Source organism: Microtus pennsylvanicus, chromosome X, assembly GCF_037038515.1.
Source record: "Microtus pennsylvanicus isolate mMicPen1 chromosome X, mMicPen1.hap1, whole genome shotgun sequence".
In the NCBI taxonomy this organism is placed as follows: Eukaryota; Metazoa; Chordata; class Mammalia; order Rodentia; family Cricetidae; genus Microtus; species Microtus pennsylvanicus.
In genome coordinates this window covers 132,101,335-132,123,577 of record NC_134601.1, presented here as the reverse complement: position 1 = coordinate 132,123,577, position 22,243 = coordinate 132,101,335, and the positions used below count along the sequence as shown (strand labels likewise).

At 42.7% G+C, this 22,243-nt stretch overlaps 1 protein-coding gene across 1 annotated transcript in view; it reads right to left on the bottom strand.

The window, feature by feature from the left end:
• The window catches only part of Dgkk (diacylglycerol kinase kappa), a 157,450-nt gene that overhangs the window by 6,408 nt on the left and 128,799 nt on the right, over window positions 1-22,243 (bottom strand). Inside the window, exons 14-26 of the mRNA XM_075958021.1 lie at window positions 17,839-17,938; window positions 16,390-16,618; window positions 13,813-13,920; window positions 13,268-13,364; window positions 11,694-11,801; window positions 10,131-10,227; window positions 9,755-9,862; window positions 8,988-9,101; window positions 8,525-8,659; window positions 7,285-7,445; window positions 6,386-6,527; window positions 4,726-4,812; window positions 941-1,051 (exon numbers count right to left, since the gene is read on the bottom strand). Coding sequence (XP_075814136.1) covers window positions 941-1,051; window positions 4,726-4,812; window positions 6,386-6,527; window positions 7,285-7,445; window positions 8,525-8,659; window positions 8,988-9,101; window positions 9,755-9,862; window positions 10,131-10,227; window positions 11,694-11,801; window positions 13,268-13,364; window positions 13,813-13,920; window positions 16,390-16,618; window positions 17,839-17,938 — 1,597 coding nt within the window. The remainder of the gene's footprint in view (window positions 1-940; window positions 1,052-4,725; window positions 4,813-6,385; window positions 6,528-7,284; window positions 7,446-8,524; window positions 8,660-8,987; window positions 9,102-9,754; window positions 9,863-10,130; window positions 10,228-11,693; window positions 11,802-13,267; window positions 13,365-13,812; window positions 13,921-16,389; window positions 16,619-17,838; window positions 17,939-22,243) is intronic.

Here is a 22,243-nt window from a genome sequence, read left to right as displayed (position 1 = left end):
GTGACCCCCAACCATAAAAACATTTCTTTGCTACTTCATGAACTGTAATTTTGCTACTGCGATGAATCATAATGTGAACACCTGTGTTTTCTAATGGATTCTGTGGCCTCGACCCACAGGTTGAGAACCATTGTTTTTAAGACTTGAATTTGCATATGAATTTCCTTCTGAAAATAGTGGCCTTGCATCTGCACCATCCTAAACATGCCTGGCATTTGGGTTCAAAAAACAGATGTGAGAAGGCAGGCAGGGATCCTAAAATTTGGGATGAATATTTTTACAGTGAAAAAATTTTGAGACAATCTCTGTCAGATCATGAAGGGAATACTTTACTTTGTTATAGGTGGCCACCTTTGGGATATTTGGTTTATGAGTGAATATGAAAGTTTCCGATCTTAAAAGAGTACTCAAAGTAGTCCAAAACTGACAGCATCTCTGAAACTATATTATATTGGTTGCAATGTTTGATTTTCCTTTTATGCCACATATTAAATGTGAGATGCAATGGGGGTCAGGTAGCAACAGGAAGATGAGGTGTTTGGAAGACTCAACTATCAGTACGGCCTAGATATCAACCATTTACAACAGCTATCCGCAAACACCTGGTGTGTCTATGCTAGTATGTACCAGCTACGGTTTAGTTCTGGCAGCAGACACTGAGCAAGGAGAGCGTGTAGCCTAGACAGCAACATGAGCTTTCTCTATTTTTTTTCTTGCTTTAGAATGGTCTTCTTCCTGGTTATTTTTCCATGGTCACCTCCTTGTTCATTTTTGCTGCCTTGTTCTGTCCATTAATGGTGAGGGTATGGAGAGGAGGATGGTTCATTAATGCAGAAGCTAAAGGTTGCTGCATCAAGATGGGCCTCTGTAACATCCGTCCCATATACTGACCCCATCCTATGATTTTACACCAGAAAGTCCCATTCCCCAGGATACGCACCTCTGAAAGAAGGATTTGACCCAACCAGTCAATTGCTAATATCCTTTGCAGCTCCGTGTTCATGGCATCCAGGACAGTTTTTAGGGTGGCCTCATCCATAGCATCTCTCAGCTGGCATAGACAGGGAGAACAGTAAGTGCACATTTCTTAGAACTTTGCCTTAGACTCCACTCTGAGTCCATGCTAGTGACCAAGAGATCATGCAGGTAACAACACACTTAGAATGCTGACAAATTATAGCTCATTTGGCCTACAATCAGATTGTTTACTGATCAAAAATAATACTAGCTTTCGACGGCTCTCTTTTCAACAAGAAGACCCAGGAAATAGTCAGATGGCAGAGGTCTCTTTGGAGCTGGGCATGCTTGGTTTCACAAGTGAAGGTCTTTTGTCCAGCATGAATTAGCACCGTGATTTCTGCTTGAGCTTAATGTCTACAACAAGGGTCCCACTCTTGACTTCCAGTCTCTGAAGCCATACCAGCATCCTCCTAAGTAAGAGCTACCACTAAGTTCTGAGCAACTGTGTATATCAGGTACTGTGAATACATCATTCCTCTTCCTCTCCCCAATAGTCTCGCAATACCTTACAAGGGATGCTTTTTTTTAATTTCATAGGTAAGAAAGCATAATCAAAGAAGTTTAGCGTTCAAGATTACATGAAAAATGTTTGGTGGATAGCCCAGGGAGGCCTGCCCTTTTCTCAAGGGAAATGGAGGAGGAGAGGAAGGGGAGCGGAGAGCGACAAGGAGGAGAGGAGGAAGGGGAAACCATGGTTGGGATGTAATATTTGAGAGGCTAAATTAGTTTAAAAAAAAGGATTCCAGGGCTAGACAGAATCTGCCTAACTTAGTAGCCTCCCTTTTATACAATACTGTCCTGCAGGGTATGTAGAGTATCCGGATGCAAGAGGGAATAGTTATTATACACTATAATTTAAAAGTTTGTAAATCAAGGTGAGAAGATTAGGGAAAGACTGCCTCAACTTCTCCCTTCCAGGTAGAGGGTCTGCCTCTATAGGTTGTTCTGGAGCTTCTAGTTATTTCCATGATTAAGAAACATGTTTGCAAAAAATAAAAATAAAAAAAAGAAACATGTTTCCAAAAACATAAAAAAAGAAACGTGTTTGCAGACAGCTTGCCCTATATGTTTAAAAATCAAAACCTAAATGGTTACTGATAATAACCTCCCAGCATACACAAGATAAACTCTGTGTGGTGTATGGGAGACATAAGATTCTTTGGCGAGCCCCTCCACGTTCTAAATCAGCAGTACAGGGAGACCATTCCTATTTCACCAGGGAATAGTCTGGGAATAGTCTGGTGTGCATAGCCTTGAAAGCACACAGCAATCCAACCAGGACTCACCACTCCTCTCTACCATGCACTCTACTTCCAGTTTGGCATGTCTATCGTGGTCCCTTTCTATTTATGGAATGCTTACTGCTGTAGCAATAGCTAGTGCCAGAAACGTGTGGCAACTGGATAGGCAGAGAGTGGAATGGGAGGTTACGGCCAGGCAGAACATGACGTAAGACAGAAACAAATCAACACTAACAAATAATTTGTCCATCCTTACAACTTAAGACAATACAGCATGACTCAGATGGATATGCCAAACACATGCCAAATAAGGGAAGTGGGAATTACTGACTGGGATTCACATCATTTTTTTAAAGCAATATCCCTATTACAGTTTACCTAGAATGTTCTCTAAAGGCCCAGGTGTTATAGGCTTAAGTCTCAGACTGCTGCTATTGGGAGGTGGTGGAGCATTTAAGAAGTGTATCCCAGTCAGAAGTATTCTGGTCATTGTGACCATGCTTTTGAGAGAAACAGTGGGGCCTTAGTCACCCCTTTTCATTCCTAGCCATGAGCTGAGCAGCTTTAATCGACCACATGGTTTTCACCACATAGGCTGAAAGCAAAGGAGCAAACCATCGTGGTTGAGCCAAAACAAAGCTTTCTCTTTGGATGTTGATTATCTTGGGTGTTCATTACAGCAATGGGAGACATTCGACAGAGACAGCTCCTCTGCCAAAACTACTCTTTTTTACTGCCATACCTTCTTAAAAGGAGGAATAATCTCCAAATGAAACATGATTTGTACCCATCCCATGTCTGTGACAGCCTTCCTAGAGATGCACGGTCATACTGTGCATTGTCCCTGCTACCCTCATTTTGATGTGCACACAGATGTGAAGCCTCACAGGTCCCATAGAAAGGAAGCCTTCTGAGAGCCTCACTTCATGGTAGAGTATGTTCAAGTTGGGCTGCTGCCTAACATGGCCCAATTTTCAATCTATGAGCTTCAAGAAAGCCTAAATAGCCACAAGAGGCCAACTTCCCATATTTACTGATGATAAAATTGAGAATGACATTGAGTTCAGAATTCCAATTGAAATTGTCCAAAGCTAAAAGCCCCTAGGCTTGGGGCCCAGATGATGGAACGATGTGGTCTGAGTGTTTTAGCCATTCTGCTTCTGAGGCAGTGTGACAATTAGATATGTAAGGGAAAGAGGCAGTGGGTCTTCTTGCAATTCCAACCCAGAAGCTCTTCTTCAAATTAAACTTTAATTAGATCAAAAGCAAGTACAACACCTGCCTCAAGGACAACATCAAAGTGAGACAGTTATGAGCAGTGGATTTTATCAGAGTACCATCCCTTTGTGCCCGTGCATGAACATAACATTATGAGAAACATGCAGCTAATGCCGTCCTCAGAGTCATAGTTCATACCCCCAGTCCATCTTTTGAGCCACAGTTATGTACCGAGTACTGGTAGGCACTTAAGTTACAATACTTTGTTGTTTATATAAATCCTCAAAACAAACTGTAAAGGTAGGGGTTCTAATTCCTATCTTGGAGATAGGGGAAACGAATGCAAAGAGGTATAGCTACACTGCTAATGTTGTGGGTTGTGTTGTGTTCTTCTCAAGAGATACATTAAAATCCTATTCTCTACTACTTCAGAATGCACACTTATGTGAAATGATAGTCATTGAATTTATAACTCACTATTAATTTGAGGTCATACTAGACAGGGCAGGCCTTAGTCCATCACTATCAGTGACCCTGGCAGAATATGGCCATGTGAAGACAGAGACATTGCAGATGGAAAACAAGACAAGAGTGGAGTATTTATAAGGTAAGGATCAACAATGATTGCCAGAAACAAATGGCCAGAGCTAAGAAAAAGCAAAGAAAGTTTTTCCTCTAGGGCGTTTTAGAGGGATCATGAGCCTGCTTACAATTTGGGTTTGAATGTTGGAGTTTTCAGAATGATGAGATAGTAAGATTCTGTTATTTAAAGTCATACAGTACTTGGTACTTACCCATGGCAGCCTTAGGGAGATAATACGGTAGGTAGCTAATTTGTATTTGAGCTCAGAGCCCTCAGAACTTTCCCTACTTCCTGCTGTCTCCATGGAGAAGGTGACACTTACAGACCTGAGAGAAGAGCATCTCTGAGCTCACTCTTCTCACTTGAAGCTTTATCAGGTAGAATGAGAGCACCCTGAATCTGGTGGGCCTAGTCTTTCCCCAGGAGACACTGACCAATTTCATCTAAAATATGGTAGTCCCCATGGGTTGACATAACACAAACAGTAACACATTCAGGTAACAAATACTGGATGACAGCAATCACAACCAGGATGACTGGAATCACCAGGCAAGCACCTACTTACAATGATCATAAGCCTCTAGCATCATGGAAACCAATACAGAATGTGGCCATATTCAAAAGAGATGTTTTCCCTCCCATGCTCCAGCCCCCTGTACTCACCAAGTTTTCATCCAGGAAAGCTTTGGTGTCATCGTAGAGCCCTTTAAGACCAAATACAACATCTACTGCATCATTTCTGCTTAGAGTCTGAGAGGAGAAGAGAGGGAAAGGAGCGGAAGGGAAAGGACAAGATAGAAAGGAGCCGGTTAGTGAGCATGCAGCTGGCTTCTCCACGGGAAGGTAGGAGCAGACCAGCAGGACACGCCTGGAGGTGGAAACATCATATTAAAAATTCAGCACGGCTGGCCCAGCATGAGCACCAACCAATCCGAACTGACCCCAGCTGTCAATGGTCAACTGTCAACAATGTAGCTCTATTGCTGTCCCCTGCAAAGTGGGCATCACTGATTGTGTGCAGTGGGCAACAGGAAAATAGGGAATTTGCAAACCAGAGGGAAATTTGCAAATCAGGAGACTTGTCCCTAGGTTAAAAGTGCCTTTCCCATGGCACGCAGAAATAAATCTAACCATACACATCTCTTCTTGAAACTCACGGCCTTTGGACCTCCTTTGATTAGGACCTGGCCTAAAATAAAGTTAACTCATATTTGAACACATCCTGATCCATTGTATTTTTACTTATTAATGAAGTTCTACTCATCTTCTTCATCTCCCTTCTCTCCCTCCATCTCCCTACGTCTCTCTCCATCCTTTCCTCCCCTCCTTCCTTCCCTGCCCCTCCTGTGTGTGTGTGTGTGTGTGTGTGTGTCTGTGTGTCTGTGTGTCTCTGTGTGCATGTATATATTTACATATACCAAGGACCATATCCAAGGCCATTCTCTGTCACTAAGGTACATCTCCAAACCTAAAGTTACATTTTAAAAGAAGCACCCAAATCTTATGGCAGTGAGTATTGGCATGGGATGGCACATTTCATAGTAAATGTCTAATCTGGACCTGTCAAAAGGGAATTAAAAGCATCTTGGATCTCGGGTTCCGATGATAGGTATAACCTTAGATGATTATACAGGAAGTCAACTGGCATTAGGAAGGTCCAAAGACTACGCTTCTTTCCATTTATTAACTATTCCACTTTGAGTCTGATGTTGGGGCTAGCTACCAGGAACAATACTGTTTCTCAAAATGATAAAATTTGTCATGGCATTTCCCCAGCAGCCACCTTGGCCTTGGAACAATCCAAGGACTGCCCGCATTCTTATCCAGCATATCACTTTATTTTTCAATTTTTGTGTGGTTACATGTGTATGTGCATGTGTGTGTGTGTGTGTGTCTGTGTGTGTTCCGGTAGAAGCCAGAGATGGGTGTGAGATGTGTTTCTCAATTACCGTCCACCTTACATTTTTGAGACAGGGTCTGCCCCTGGGGCTGGAACTCACTGATATGACTAGACTGACTGGCTAGGGAGCCTCCAAGACTCTTCCGTCTCTGCTTCAGGTAAAGGGATTAAGATGCACGCTCCCATGCCTGACTGTTAATGTGGGCACTTGGGGTATAATTCAGCTATTCATGCTTGCGTGGCAAGCACTTCACCTAGGAATCCACAGTCCCAATCCCTATCTACTTTACCCATCAGTTTTCTACCCTATCACTTGCATATGTTCCTCATTTAATCTCATTTAATTTTGTTTCACTTTCCTTTTAACCCCTTTTCCTTTAAAGTTTGGCTTCTTTATTTCATTCGCTTCTTTTCCCTCCTTACCTCAATGGGAATACAGGAAGCTGCACCCGCCTCATTGGCACTGTCATGGCTATAAAAGACATCGTTCAGGATGTTAGCACTGGCATTCACAGAATCCATGAGGACAGACACATGCTGGTGGACCTTGCTCAGGTCAGTAAGTCTGTAAGAGAGCAAAAGCAGATGAGCTTGTCGCTATGGATTTATGGTGTGAGGAGCTGGCAGACTGGGATAAGAATCGAAACAAAAACCCTGGGTACTGGATTTGAACTCTTTCTTCCCTCTTGCTATTTCTGTTCTTCATTAGGTATCCGCTGAAGGAAATGTTGCTAATCTTCTCTAAGTAGTCACCTTTGTTCCTGTTTGTTTAATTGGATTTAGAGAGTGCTAGATTGATTAGAGTGAGAAATTAAAATAGAGGAGCGTGCCTGACTCTTGCTGAAACTTCAAGGTCTTTCTGATAGTTAAGGGCAAGAGCAAACTTTTGTTTGTTTGTGTATATTTGCACATACATGCCAGTGGGTGTCTCTGTGTGTGTAAGTTGCAGGAGTTGGCTCTATCTCTGTTTCTATCATGTGGGGCCCTAAGGATCAAACGTAGATGGCCAGGCTTGATGAGAAGCACCTCACTTCCTGAACCATTTTACTGGCCCAGAATAAACATCCTTATTCCTAATACCTGTTGGGTCTTGGAAAGCAGAGGGAAATAAAAATTCACCTCTGGCTTGAATGTGGAGTGTGAAAACTGCCTTATTGTTAAACACAAAGAATACTTCTTGCACAGCCTGTCAGGGCCCTAATTGTAAACACTTAGGTTTCTTTCTGAGGCTAAGCGCCCCAGTAGTCAATAGACACCAACTGACTGTGTCTCCCTATCCATGTTTAGGTTTCACAACCCTGTTTTAAGTTTAGTTCTCTTACCTGCTAATGAGGTTTTCTGCATGCCGAGCCAAGTGCTGCATCTGAGCATACTCGCTATCAGAGAGGCTATCTTGAGATTCCTGGAAGTCCAGGTGAGGTGGTGGGATAGCTCGGATTTCAGAATGCTTACATTCCCACGTTTTCATTGAGTTCTCAAAGTCCTACAGACGAATGTAAAGGCAAATCGTAATGATTGTTGTAGCTTTGAGGACATGTGGCAGATTTGTCAATGAGTATGGCATTCTGTAGGTATCATGGGGTATACATAGGTGGGAAAGAGAAGTGAAGACATCCCTATCCATTCATGTTCGGCACCTATTTACACATCTTCTTGTCTTTTTAGTCAGCGTATCTTCTTTGTAAGACAGTTTAGTTTTTATTGTTAGTACACTGGCTCATGGGACACCAGTCCTGAATGAAGCAAAATATTTGCCTTCTAGAAGCTATGAGAACATGGTGATGGATAAGACAGAAGAACACCTTTTCGGTTTCATTCTTTTCCAAAGGTATATATTATGTTGTGATGGGATTTAGATTCAGAAATACAAAATTTATTTTTTCAATCCTGTTGTTTTTTATTTACTAGATATGTGACTATGCATAAGGTATTTAAGCTCTCAACATGGAAGGAATTTTATCTTCCTTATAGGGGTTTTGGGAGGAACTATGTCAGACAATAGATGCAATGTGCCCAGCACCATATTGGCATTTTATTAGGTAGGTATTCCCTCCCTCCTACTGATATATTTATGTTCACAATTCAAAAGATAACCCCAAAGTTTGAACAAGTGATCAATAATGATATATTTGCTATCACTGTAGTTTTTTATTTAGAAGAAATGGGTGACATCCGTAAATGCAATATTAAGGAATCTTATGAAGCCCAAAGAGAACATATTCAATGAAGAGAGTAGTGTTCTCCACCACCATCGGTCTTTAGTTTTCTGCGCAGTGCAGGACAACAAGGACAACCTTGTTGAGAGACAGACAATGTCTTGCAACTTTTTACATTAGTAAAAATGTCTCGGGGAGCTTGTTTATAAATGCTAGCTCTTAGGAGTCACCTCTTTCCATTCAGTTCAGAGAGTTTGGTGTGGGACCTAGGAGTATGCACTTCTAACCGTCACTCAAGGTGCCTGATAAGGAAGGCACACAGAGCTCCCTTTGGGAAATTCTTGACTAGAAATGTGGTAGCTGTGGAGGAGGCAACGTAGGTGCTCAAGTAGAACTTTTCACTTACCCGATCTCTCATCAACATCTGGGCAGAATTCTTATATTTAATCTTGATAATGCCTGGCTTCTGAATCCAGGCTTCCCCATCCACCTGCACAGGGATACCTTCTTCACCAAAAATAGTTATCATCACCTCATGGCACTACCAGAAAAGGAGAGAGAGGACAAAAAGGAAAAAATGAGGAAAGTACTGTGGGCTAATCTGGTATTGGTCACAGTGTGTGTATTTGAAGAGACACTGGCAGAATATATGAATCAGATCATTCCAGAAAGGTGGATCATGTAATACCTATGAGCCTTTTGTGCTTTTGGTCCCTGCCACCTCTATCTTCACCACCTAACTGTCTAACAGATTGCCTACTTCCACTCCCCAGGAACTCCTACAACCAGGTGATTGCTAGGCTCGCCGCACATCCTTGGGCTGAAGAGAGACATTTCCTCCCCTTTACATCCGCCCAACCCTCACTTACCTGAGTGATTCGATGATGATTCATGTTGACGAGACGAGACATGGCCATCTGCATAGAACCATAGATTGCCACCACCTCTAGCTTCCCATCATCCATCGCAGGGGCCTCGTATTCCTAGGGAGGAAGAATCCTGTCACAATTCTCCCAAGAATCCATACTTTGTCTATAATAAATAAATGTGCTTTGAGGACTACTGGTAAAACTTTGTCTAGTATATCTAGTACAAGAAGAAGTGAAAAAACTCTATTAAAGGGGAAAAATAACGTGAGGAAGCCAAGGTTGGAAACAGGTATTGTGCTTGCAATACATGTGAGCTCCTGTGGAGATCACAAATTAGCCAATTCCTTCCCTGTCCAGTCCAGCATCATGAATCCCCAAGGCCACTCCTGTGAGTTTCCTGAACTTCTAAGATGAACTCAGAGCAAAGAGCTCATGGCTCGCTTCCCAGGAGATGTTTTTACTGACATTAAGGGATGAAGAACATGGCCTCTGGGGGTAATCTTCTGAGTGTCTTTTGGGCCTTAGTAAAGGGAAAGTCAAAACCCAGGAATCAAGTGACATAATTCTGAGGTTCCTGGTTGATTTTCGTGCTCTGGAATGGCAACTGTTTTAAAAAGCTGAACCTACAGACACTGCTAATACGGACTCAAAGCTTATCTCATCTTCCCCCACTGTCTAAGTGCATTCTAGCCAGTCCAGTAATCCTTTCTGAGACAACTTAGGAGAGTCATGTCTCCTTCCCACCCCGTTCCTCATCGCACACTCACCGCGGTTGCTGTGGTGCTTCCCCAGAAGTTGACACCTCCAGCATAGCTGGTAATATTGAGCACTACAATGCCTTGAAGGTTTGGCAAGGAGACGGGTTCTCCATCACACTGAAAGAGAAGAGTTGCTCTTACTGCCTGACTTTTCAGATACCAGCACAACGATCCTTTACAGAGATGAGGAGGAGCTTGGGCTTCTCTCCATACTATCATTTTCTTATCTACGACAGAAATAAAACCTCATGCCTTGTCGCCATGGCTGTCAGTGAGGCTCCCAGAGTTTAATTTGAGAAGAACTAAAGATATAGTGGGAAGGTGATTTCTGAGGTCACACGATTTCCTTTCTCCGTGCCCAGGAAACAGGCCCTTTTCTACTAACCTCCAGCTGTATTCTTTCTTCCAGCTTCCTGTAAGAGCGCTGCAGCAGTTCCTTGCTTCCCAGAATACCATACCACAATTTGTTCTTAATGCGACTACTACAGAGAGAGGAGTAGAAAAAGACAGTCAGAAGGTGGATGGTAGATAGGTTAGTGGGTAGGGAAAGACAGGAAGGGAAAACATCATATTTTCAAGTGCCTTTTGTTTTTTAAATTATACTTTAAATGTATTCTTTGAGAAATTCATGCATGCACCAATGTATTTCTATTATAGTCACCCTTTATTCTCCTCTCCAACCAATTCTTCTGGGATACACTTCACTTTTTTATCCTCTCTGGTAGGTTGCCCATGTTCTAATGTATGTATAGGTAACACAATTGATTGGGAAAATGGTAACTTTCTGAAAAATTATGATACTTTCATAAATGAGGTGTCTACAGTGGTTTGACTAAGAATGTCACCAATAGGCTCATATATTTGAATGCTTAGGGATGGGGGTGGAACACTTTGATAGGTTTAGAAAGATAGCAGGTATGGCCTTGTTGGAGGAGATGTGGCCTTGTTGGAAGAAGTGTATCACGGTGGTGGTGGGGGGGGGGGGTAGGTAGGCTTTGATGTTTTCAAAAACCCACACCCAGGCCAGTGTTTCTCTCTTTCATTTGGCCTGTGGATCAGGATACGGAACTCTCAGCTACTTCTTCAGCACCATGCTCCCTGCCAGGATGATAATGAACTAAAATTCTGAAACTGTAAGCAAGGCCCCAATTAAATGCTTTCTTTTGTAAGAGCCACCTTGGTAAATCACATATCTGGTAACATACTTTGTTCACATCCCAGGCTTTTTCAGAGAAAGAGATTCTAGTGGCAGCGGCAGTGGCAGGGGTGGGTCCTTTTTAAAAATATTTACTTGTTTGTTTTTATATTCCAACCAGTTTTCCCTCTCTCCTCTCTTCCCACTCCCGCCTCCCCTCTACCCCTCATTCACTTCTCTGTTTCTATTCAGATATTTATGCAGAGGGGCTAGGCCAGTCCCATGCAGGCTTGGGGTAGTCCTTTTAACTTACACATTTATAAGAACTGTGAAGCTGCCTTAAGGGATATCTGTAGGATAAAACTACCAGAAGGTGCCAGGTAGGGCAATACTAATCAGTGGGTCCACAGGACCCAATCTGGAATACCAAGAAGCAATAGAAGTATCTTAGATACTTTGAAGCCCTGTCAAGTAAAAATAGATCTGGAGCCCCCTACAAGGACTCAGTTAATCTCTTAGAAACACCATAAAGTTCAATGCAATCTATTCTCAACAACAGTAATAGAGGTAGCTATATTTATACAGAAATCTACATGGGTGAACTATTGAATGGAAGTACGGATGTATGATGTCAGGGTGATTATCACAGAGCAACCCAGCCTTCAGGATACACTGTCTGCACTAAGATAGTCTTGAGACCAACACATTTATTTCCCAAGGACCTCAGGCTTTTCATTGCTTGTTTGATGTAGAAATATGTATTGTATCATGATTGTATGTATTTATACAGAGAGCTGAGTCTCTTCCCCTTACTTGTATTCTCCTGGGTGTTCATCTCTTTTGGTATTGAACTCCAGAGAAATTTTTGCGTCTAGTCCAATTCCGAAGTAGTTGTTCATGACACACTTTTCTTTGAAGCGTCTGAAATTGGACAGGGAAGAAGGCAGATACTAAGACAGGAAAGAAATACTACGGCTACAGGCATCAGACTTCATCTGCATGACAAAAAAATCACCACCAAGGGAAGGCCTCCTCCACTGGGTACAAGCTATACAGTTCATGAAAAGTATATAGGGAGTCTTTCTGTGTCCAAGAGTAACTTGTTAGTTCTAAGGGAGAACACCCCTTAGAACTGGGACATGTCCCAGAACTGGAGAATGTCCCTTAGTCTGGAAGCTTTAGAGGGATATGGCTCACATTAAGGAAGCAAAATTTGCAATCTTATTTACATTTGTAGCCCTCAGATATGAGTCCTGTTTTTCCACATTCCCATAACTATTTTTTTGTGTGTCTTAGTTGCGAATGTATTTTGATGAGTATACATTAGTCTACGTGACTATTCTCAGGGATGCCTGACTCCGCTGTGGCACTTTCCCACCAGAAAATGTCTCACATTCGAGAGAAAAGTCTGGTAAAGGAGGGACAGCAACAGTGAAACAGGCAGTTTCCAGTCTCTTGTATTCATCTAGGGTGTCAATAGCAGCACTAGAATATTCTAGAACTAGTTGGCATCATCCCATGAAAACTGTGCATACTTATTCCCAATTTTGCACTCAAAGACATCTCCATTCTTGGACAAGGCCATGGTGGGAGGGCTCACACCAGGAATAAATCGGTCAGTCCTTTTGCACAGCTGGTGTTACACATTGGCCAGTGCACTGCTTATCCCAACCCACAAGGCAGACCCATGAGCCCTCAAACATGAATGATGAGATGAAGGATTTGGGGAGGGGACTGTCAGAGACCGGGGTAGAATTGTTTTCGTAAATAAACTACTTAAGGAACATTTGCTGTGTGTGTCCTTCTTTTGAGAAACTGAAAAGGGTACAGTTTGGCTGTTCAAGCATAGGGGGATTTAAAGGAATCACGAAACGTACATCAGTTTCACCTCGCTTGACCACAGTGAGAAATTAAGTTTTCCCTAATATCCCACCCCAGTGATCTAAGTGTGGTAGAATTTGGCTGCTGGGCTCTGTTGGAGAGGTAGGGCTTGGGGAATAAGTGTCCTTGGATTTTCGATCCAGTCCCCTACATGACCAGTTTTTGGTACCTTCAACCATTTACAGTTAAAAGTAACACTGAGAAAATAAGTTCTCTGAATAATAACTAACATGTTATGTGTTTATAATGATAGTAACTGCTAATACATACAGCACTTAAGTATGAGTATCAACTACACAGCACAGTGCAAGTACTTTTCACGTTTAGTGGCAACAAATGGAACAAGCTTATGTGGAGAATCCAGTAATTATTTTCATTCCATTTGAATTGGGTAGGTCACACAATTAGTTAAGTAGAATCAGAATTTGACTCTGGATATGGTGAGACTGTGTTACCAGCCAGAGAGACAGAAAAGCCATTAAAAGGTCATTCACTTGCATACTTACATCGTTTCGGGTGTAAAATGTAAGTGTTCTAAGTCAAGTTTTTTGAGGTCTTCGCTTTGGAGAGACAGCATAGACGATAAGATGCTACAATAAGAACCTAAACAGGAGAAACATTACCTTGGAGACAGATGCAAACAAAAAGCCTTTCTCCCCACTTGTAATTAGTTATGCTTCCCCAGGTGGGTTCGAGTCAAGCGTCATGGTTTTTATCTAAATAAATGTCAGGGTTCTCACACCACAGAGGCCCCTTCGATCCTTTTAGAAGGAGAGGGACTTTCACTGAGGAGAGGGTAAAGCTGAGGCACTTGCTGCCTGGCAGTAAAACCTAATTCACATCCCAACTCTCCTCAGAGCGCTAGTTTCCAAGTGTCTAACACGATCGTTGCTGTGGACGCTGGTGTGACCCAGCGCGGAGTTTGTAGACAAGAGTGAGGACTCCCCAGTACAGAGTGGGCTCACGTATAAAGTCCGATGCATGCAAACAGATTTCTTCCCTGGAAAGCAGGCAGCAGCAAAGGCTAGAATGGGAGAACCAAGATCCTTACGGTGTCGTGGGCTCATCTGACGGAACTCCTCTGAGTCATCTTCTCCCAGGTAGAAACTCGATGTGAAGTTCTTCACTGATAAGGACTGTCTGCTTTCTTCATCCAGAACTATCGAGGAAAAGCGGAAGGAAGAAATGGAGGGAAAGAGGGAGGGAGGGAAGCGGAGATGAAAAGATGGGAGACTGGTCACATTTATCGAACAGTTTCTGGGCATTTGCTATGTGGGTAGACTCCTTAGACTCCTCCCGCTTTCCATCAGGCTGCCTGTTCTGCTCACACACTCTTTATGGCATCATTTCCAAGTCTCTTAAGATCCATGCTAGAACATTCTATTTTCTCTGTTACTCTTTTTCTGTCATCCCCACAGCACACATAGTTGTGAGTAGATGCTTGGGAGGGGTGCTATGTTTTCCACACCTGGGTGGAAGGCACTCTCCCTGGCTACCTTCATTTTGTTAGCATATATACTCACATGCCATCTGTTCAGACTCGAACCTCTAGGACTATGCTATGCACGTGTGCGCATGTGTATGTGAAATGTGTGTATGCATGGTGAATGTGTATGATGTGTGTGTGTGCAGGCACTTGCATTCCACAACATACACGTGGAAGTCAGAGACAACATCAGACTCCGTTCTCATTTTCCACCTTTCTTGAGATAAGATAGCTCCTGTTGTTTATTGTTGCATACACCCAGCTAGCCCGCAAGCTTCCAGTGATTCTCCTGTCTCTTCTTCCCATTTCTCCCATAGAGGCACACTGAGTTTACAGATGTGTCTGTTACCACATCCTGCTTTTACATGGGTTCTGGGGATTCAAGCTTAGGTTGTTAGCTGTGCACAGTGAGTATACTCTGTGCTGAGCCATCTTCCTGGCCCAGTGCTCTTGGTTCAAATGTCTCACCCCACTACCCAGAACATTTGAGAGGTTACTATCTTTTTCATCAGCTCATGTGTGGCACAGCACATGGGTTCAGCATGTGTTGAGCCCCTATCTGGTACAGCTCATGTGTTCAGCTCGTGCCAAAGCTCACATGTTCATTCACTACCTTACTGCCAAGTCTTTATGTAACATGTATTAAGGGAACATGTAAAGATGGGTTATGACAGAGCCATGGGCAAGTCAAATTAATTTGATCTTCATTACTACAGAAAGAGAGACAAAATGATTGTTTAATCCCTGAAGACTAACTATAGAAACAGAAAAAGATTATTTAATTATTCCACTGTTGGCAGAGGCTGCTTGTTCATTCTGGCTACCCAGACCCGAAATAATTACACAGAAACTGTATTAACTACAACACCGCTTGGCCAATAGTTTAAGCATATTTCTGGATAACTCTTATAACTGAAATTAACCCATTTCTATTAATCTGTGTATTGCCACGTGGTTGTGGCCTTCCATCCAGTGTCTGCCTCCTCTGGTGGCTACATGGTGTCTCCCTGACTCGGCCTACTCTCTCCTCTTCTATCTGCTTGAAATTTTTCCTTGCCCTATTCTGTGCTGCAATAAGCCCAAAGCAGCTTCTTTATTAACAATGGTATTCGCAGCATACAGAGGGGAATCCCATATCATTTAACAGTACAAAGGGGAGCTGTCTATTCTTAGAAACATAGCTAAGGTTTCTTCTAAAGGTACCAAGGCAGGGGAAGGTGCCACGGATAAACACCAAAGGCTAGCAGGAAAGAATTCCGTATTCTGGGGGGACTTCCGCTTAATTCTAACAGCTCAGTTAGAACATAATTTATCTCACAGCATCTTCTTTATTTATTTTTCAAAGGAGCATTATGGAGATAAAGTGTCCATCAAAAATGCTAGATGAGGACGTTGGGCGAGTTTAGAACTTCATCCTAAGTTGCAAGTTTGGAGAGTGTCAAGAATTCTGGGTACAGGGCAGGGAACCCTGACTGCTCGTTGGACTGGAGAGGGAGGGGGAGAGGAGTGGAGGGAGGGGGAGAAGGGTGGGAGGAGGGGGAGAAGGGTGGGAGGAGGGGGAGGGAAATGGGAGGCTGGGGGGAGGTGGAAACTTGGTTTTTTTCTTCCTTTTCTCAATAAAAAGAAAAGAAAAAAAAAGAAAAAAAAGAATTCTAGGCAATGGCAATTACTGGCAAGCCAGTGGGACCAATCTCATGGTCTGATTACATGGTGCAGGACATGTAAACATGCACACCGTTTGCTTTTCAAATAGCCACAGGCTGCTGATTTGCCTTGGCGGCTGAAATGGCAGGAAAAGATAGAAAAGCTTCCATGGCCAGAAGTGAGGCTGACAGAGCTTTCAGCGGTGTTCCTTACATCATGTGTAGCTGTTAAGGATGAGTGTCAGCTCCCAAAATAGGTAAGTATGGGAACCGAAGGCTAGGGAAGGAGAAGTCAAAGAGACAGCATTATCTATACGGAGGCTTTTCAAATCAGCAGCCAGAGGACTGGTTTGGAAGGCAACCTGAACATCGAATCCGGCTAAGCGCTGTCAGTGAGACCAGTTGGCAAACCCAGACTAAAGAAGATCATTAAACCATTCATAGGCGAAACCTGCACTTTCCCCATCTTTCCTGATCCCGATAGCACTAAGAATTTTACCTTGTTCCACCTGGAATATGATGAGCTTCAAGGATTTCTGGAGGTCGTGAGCCTTTACAACCATCTCCAGCTTGGACCTCGTGACGTGGTCTAGTTGAGGGACGAAGGGCTCTGGATCTGTTTTCTCACGGGTTCTGTATGTTGAGGCTAGTCGCTCCACAGAGGCAAATTCCTCATCCTCAGTCAGGATATCAATAATGGTGCTGAGTTTATCATACATCAAGTCACTCTACAGAGCGGAGAAAAAAATGGGATATTGTTACGAAGGCCAGAATGAGGAACAGTGATGCTAAGGGGAAGGCTAGCCAGGAGTACTAGGCCAGAAACACTCAACCTAGAAATCCATAGAAATCCATATGTGAGGTGATGAAGTCCACACTGTACCAACACCCAAAGAGGATTAGGGGAGTAAGCATCAAGTCTTTGTTTCTGAGCAGCTTTGGGTACCTATGCATGTTTCACACAGCCTTTCTCATGTCGGGCTGGCCCCTTAATTTATGTGGAACATGGATAAAATGACGAAATAGACACATCTTCATGCAGGTGTATTCATAGGCATGCTCCTATGGATGCTGGTGTACCTCTGCATAGCGTCTGTGTCTGTCCTCACACGTACATATTTCAAGGACGTGCATTTGGGACATGATTTAAGCTTAACTTAGCTCAGTGGTCCTAAACCTTCCTAACGCTGCGTGTTAGGTACTATTACAGGAGGTGTGTGTTTTCCATTTTTAAATGTGTGCGTGGTGTGCGTGTTCATGTATGTGAGTGAGTGAGTGTTCGTGTGTGGGGGGAGAGTGGAGCCCTGAGGTCGCTGTCAGGATTATCCTCAAATCATTCTTCTACCAGATTCATTGAGCAAGATCTCTGTATCCAACTCCCAACTCCCTGATATTCATTGTCTCCAGCCAGATTGTTCTTGGGGTCCCTGTCTCCACTTTCTAGTGCTGGAATTATTATGTTTACCCTTACTGGGGATCCAAACCCCAGCTTTCATGTTTCCACAGGAAGTACTTTAGCTGTTGAGCCATATCCCAAGCCTGGCGTATTTCTAGCGTATGCATATATGCTGGGGCTCGAACCTGTGGCCTTATACATATGTGATAACTAGCATCTACTAACTGAGTTGCATTGCCACCCTTTGGGGGTTTAAATGCATAGATTTTCGTGCATGCTTTGGTATATTAACTCCACTCACTGATGCTTAATGTACACTTGTGTCTATTTATGGTCAGATTCTTGGCTTATACCTAGGTACATGGCGTGTGTGTATACATGCAAAGTACCAGTCTTCATTTGGCAAAGATGAAGGAAGGAGATTGGGCTTTCCTCATCACACAGATGTACCAGCTACTCGCCTTTGCCAATACTTGATGATTTCCCATTGTTTTACTCGAAAAAGTGAGTCCTGGCTCCCCCAGAGGTGAGACACTAGGAAAGGAAACTTACTTTCAAAATCACAGACTCCACTGCTGTATTGTTCTGTTTGATTTGGTCCCAGGCCTTTACAATATCAATCACAAAGTCTTCCACTGTTGAGCACAGGAACCTGGAAAAGCGAGGTAGACAGCATACGTGATAGAAACCATGAGACCTAGAGCCCTTATCTTTTACAGTAGCATCAACATTCATCTTCCCCCTCCTTCTGTCTCACTTTTGAAACATATCCTGCCTTCCCTGTCCTCTCTCCAACTACACATCCTTCTTTCTTTCTTTCTTTCTTTCTTTCTTTCTTTCTTTCTTTCTTTCTTTCATTTTCCCTGTACATATGATGAAATAGATCCTGTTCCCACTTGAGCCCCATTTCACCCCACTTCCCAAGTGATGGACTTGAAACAGGTTTACTAGCATTTCTTAGTGATAGGTATAAAAGAGAATTTACTTGGTTAGTGTTTTCACATTGGGTCAATCAGCTCTAGTTCAGGGGTAACCTAATACAATATAAATACAACGACACAAGAAAATGTCTTTTTGGGATTAGTCCTTCTCAGATGAGAGTGTAGTGGATGGGCCAAGAATCTTTGCTCCTAAGAGTACTAGGAAGAACAAATTACCCAAATATTTTGGAGGGGTGTGTTGCTTGGCTTATAAGACAGTAGACACCAGGTCCAAACTTCTGCCTTTCCAGGCACTGACAGGTAAGGCATCAGTCCCTGGGTCCTGAGCATTTGGCTATTCCCTGAGCTCTGTGTTAACAGGACCTAGGACCCCAAGCCCCCAGAAGAAACTTCTGTCATCCACTAGTTTCTGAAGCCCACAGGTAAGGAGTCCCCAGAGAGCCCCAGCCACATTTCTGTGGATCCCTTAACTCTTAGGCTTAAAATGTAGGCAATCTCTGGCGTATCGGCCCCCAGCCCATACTTCTAATTCAATGGACTAACTTCAGGTGCTCAAGTCTCAGTGCAGAAATATAAAAATAATGTGACAATCCAAGAAAACATATCTCCACAAAAATAACTCATCCCATACTACTGGACCCCAGTGGAACTGAGAAGAATTTCCAGAGAAAGAACTGGAAAGAAGGACTATAAGTGAGTCTACACATCTCAAAGAAGACAAGGATATGCGTCACAAGAGTGATGCATAAAATAAAAAGTCAGTACAGGACATAAAAATAGAATTTAATAAAGACATAAAATTAGTGAAGAAAAGCCACACTGAAATCATGCTGGAAATGAAAGCAATTAGAAAGCAGGACTTCCGGGTAAGATGGTGGATGAGAAGCGTGTGCAGCTTATCACAGTTAGGAATTAAAAGAATCGAAACATGTTATCATTTCATCAGTCAGCTTCTCCTCCAGTCCTGGTGTCTACTTGATTGGAACCTTAACAAAACTCAAATAACCATGGGAGCGACAGAATATCTCCACTGGTGACTTGGACTTGCTGCGATTAAACCAGTGCAGCTGCCACCACCGTGTGGACATTTCACTCCACGGAAAACAGGCTAAACAGACCCTACCAGGATATCCACAAAAGTGGTGTTGGTAGGCATTTCACAGAAGGACTTCTCAGTGACGGCTGCCAGAGCCACCATCACTGCCCCAATAGGAAAAGGTGAAGCCATGGAAGCTAAGCGAAGCTCTAACCGGTGCTGTAGGCATCACTCAGCCAGCAGCTGCTTTTGACTTTGTGTGAAGGCAGCGAGTATGGCTAGACGGAGTTTGCCTTAGCTACTCACAGTCCACAGAACAGAGGCAAGGAAAGTCTACATACAAGACGATCTAGGAGCCCACCAGGGAAGAACTGAACTGGTAAAAAAAAAAATCAACCCAGAACATGACCAGGGCCAGAACCAGGGAGAAAAAGCAGTGGCTGTGACAAAGAGAACACAAATCAACATTCAGGACCTCCATCCAACTCTCCTCCCTCTTCTCCGGCTAGTTCTTAGCTGTCGCAGTAGGCATTCTAGCAGGCCAACACTGTCCCCTACTGTTCACACCTTTTGCTGTTTTACACGCTCTTTTTCTTTTTTCCTTTTCCCCCATATCCATTCCTTAGGATTACATCTCCTAAAGCCCAGAGGCTGACCCTGTTTATGGCATTGGGATACACATCCTTACTGCCTCTTTTTAGGCTGCCATTAATCAGAACTCCCAAATATTAACCTCATTTTTTCTTTGTTCCAAATATTCCAACTCCGATGGATGCCCCTTCCTCTACTTCCAGTGTAACAAGAGAATACTCATCACTAGACCCAATGGGATTATTCACCTCTCCTCCTTTTCTTTTCCATTCTGCTCATACTAACATATCAGTATACACAGTATACTGTGAGGTTCCTTTATTCCCTAAAGTAATCAGTACTTAATAAGTGTCTGCTTTGTAGTCACGTTCTACTCCATTATCAGACTGCTTTAACTACTGGGTGGTGATTGGTGCTTCAGACAGTAGTCAACCCTCAGACTGGAGATAGAGTCTGACGCCTGGAACACTAGTCTAACCGATGAAAACATCCCACAACAGCAACAACCTAGTTTCTCCTGAGTATTGCAAACGAACTCACTGGAAGACAAGAGGCAACCAAATAAAAAACAGTGAATCTTAACCAACAATGTAACCCCCAAAAGGCTGATCCCAGTGCAAAAATCCAAGTAACATGAAAACCCAAAACAGCTTATCGCGCTCAAAAATAACCAACCCCATACAAATGACCCCTGGTCAAAATGAGTTGGACAAAACTCCAGGTGCAGAATTCAAAACAGTAATTATACATATGTAAAAATATCTCAAATAGGACTCAAATACTTTCCAATTGAACATGGACAGCTGAACGAAATGAGGCAATCAATACATGATATGAAAATAGAATTTAATAAAGAGATAGACATACCTAAGAAAATTCAAGCCAAAATAGTGATGGAAATGAAAAACACACTAGATCAAATAAAATTGTCAGCAAATCTTTCACCAATAGGATGATCATGTAGAAGATAGACTATCGGTGTATGAAGACAGAATAGAGCACTCAATCTCAAATTGAGAGGGATAGACACTCATTCAGGTATAAGACATCTACAAAGTACCAAACAGGACTAGAAAAGAAACATTTCTACAGTTGAAACACTAAGTGTACAGAACAAAGGAGGTTTACTGAAAGCTGCAAATGAGAAACGCCAAGTCACAAAGGCAGACCTGTGAGAATAATAACCCCTGACTTCTCAGCTAAACTGTAAAGAGAGTCATATCATCTGCAAGTAGGCAGACTCTGATTCTTCCTCTCATTTGCATCCCCTTGCTGCCTTTTACTTGTCTTTTTGCTCTAGCTAAGACTTCAGTACTATGTTAATAGAGAGGGGGGAGTGGACAATTTTGTCTCTTTCCTGATTTTAGTAGAAATGCTTTGAGGTTTTTCTCCAGCTAGGATGATGCTGGTTGTGAGATTCCTTTGTACTGCTTTTACCATGTTCCCCGTGCCCTTATTTTCTCCAGGACTTTTTTGTTTGTTGGTTTGTTTAACGAGAGAGGGTTTCTCTGTGTAACAGCCCTGGCTGTCCTGCAACTCAATTTGTAGATCAGGCTGGCCTCAAACTCACAAAGATCCACCTACCTCTGCCTCCTGTGTGCTAGAATTAAAGGTGCGTGCCACCACGTCTGGTTCAGTCACTTGAATTTTTATATAAGGATGTCAAAAATACACATGGAAAAAGATAACATCTTTAATGAAATATGTTGGGAAACTGGGATATATACATATAGAAGAATGAAACTTGGTCCTTCTGCACAAAAATCATTCGTAAATGGATTAGAATACAGATATTGGACCCAAAACTCCAAAACTTCTAAAAGAAAGAGTAGGGGATACACTTGAGGATATAGGCTCAGGCAAGGACTTTCTGAATAGAATTTCCAGTAAATCAGGACATAGGAGCAACAATCAAGAAGTGTGACTTCATAAATCTAGAAAGTTTCCTAACTGCAAAGGAGACTGTTAATCAATTGAAGAGGTAGGCTATAGAATGGAAAAGAGATCTTTGCCAGCTATATATACATCTGACAAAGCTATGAGTGTTTCGAATATACAATAAATCCTAAATACCAAAAGCAACACAATTAAACAGTGGGCTATGGACATGAAGAAAGTTTTCTCATGAAGGGAAATACAAATGGCTGACACAAAATTCAAAGTGTTTGCCACCATTAGCATCAGGAGAAGGCAAATCACAACTATATTGGGATTTCATTTTACCCAAGTCATATTAAAACAAAAGACAACAAATACTCTCGAAATGTAGGGAACCGGAAACCCAATGCACTGTTAATGCGAGTGCCAGTTGTTAGAGCCACCGTGGAAATCAGTGTGGCAGTTCTTCAAAAAACTACAACTAGGTGACAATCTGACCTAGCTAGACAAC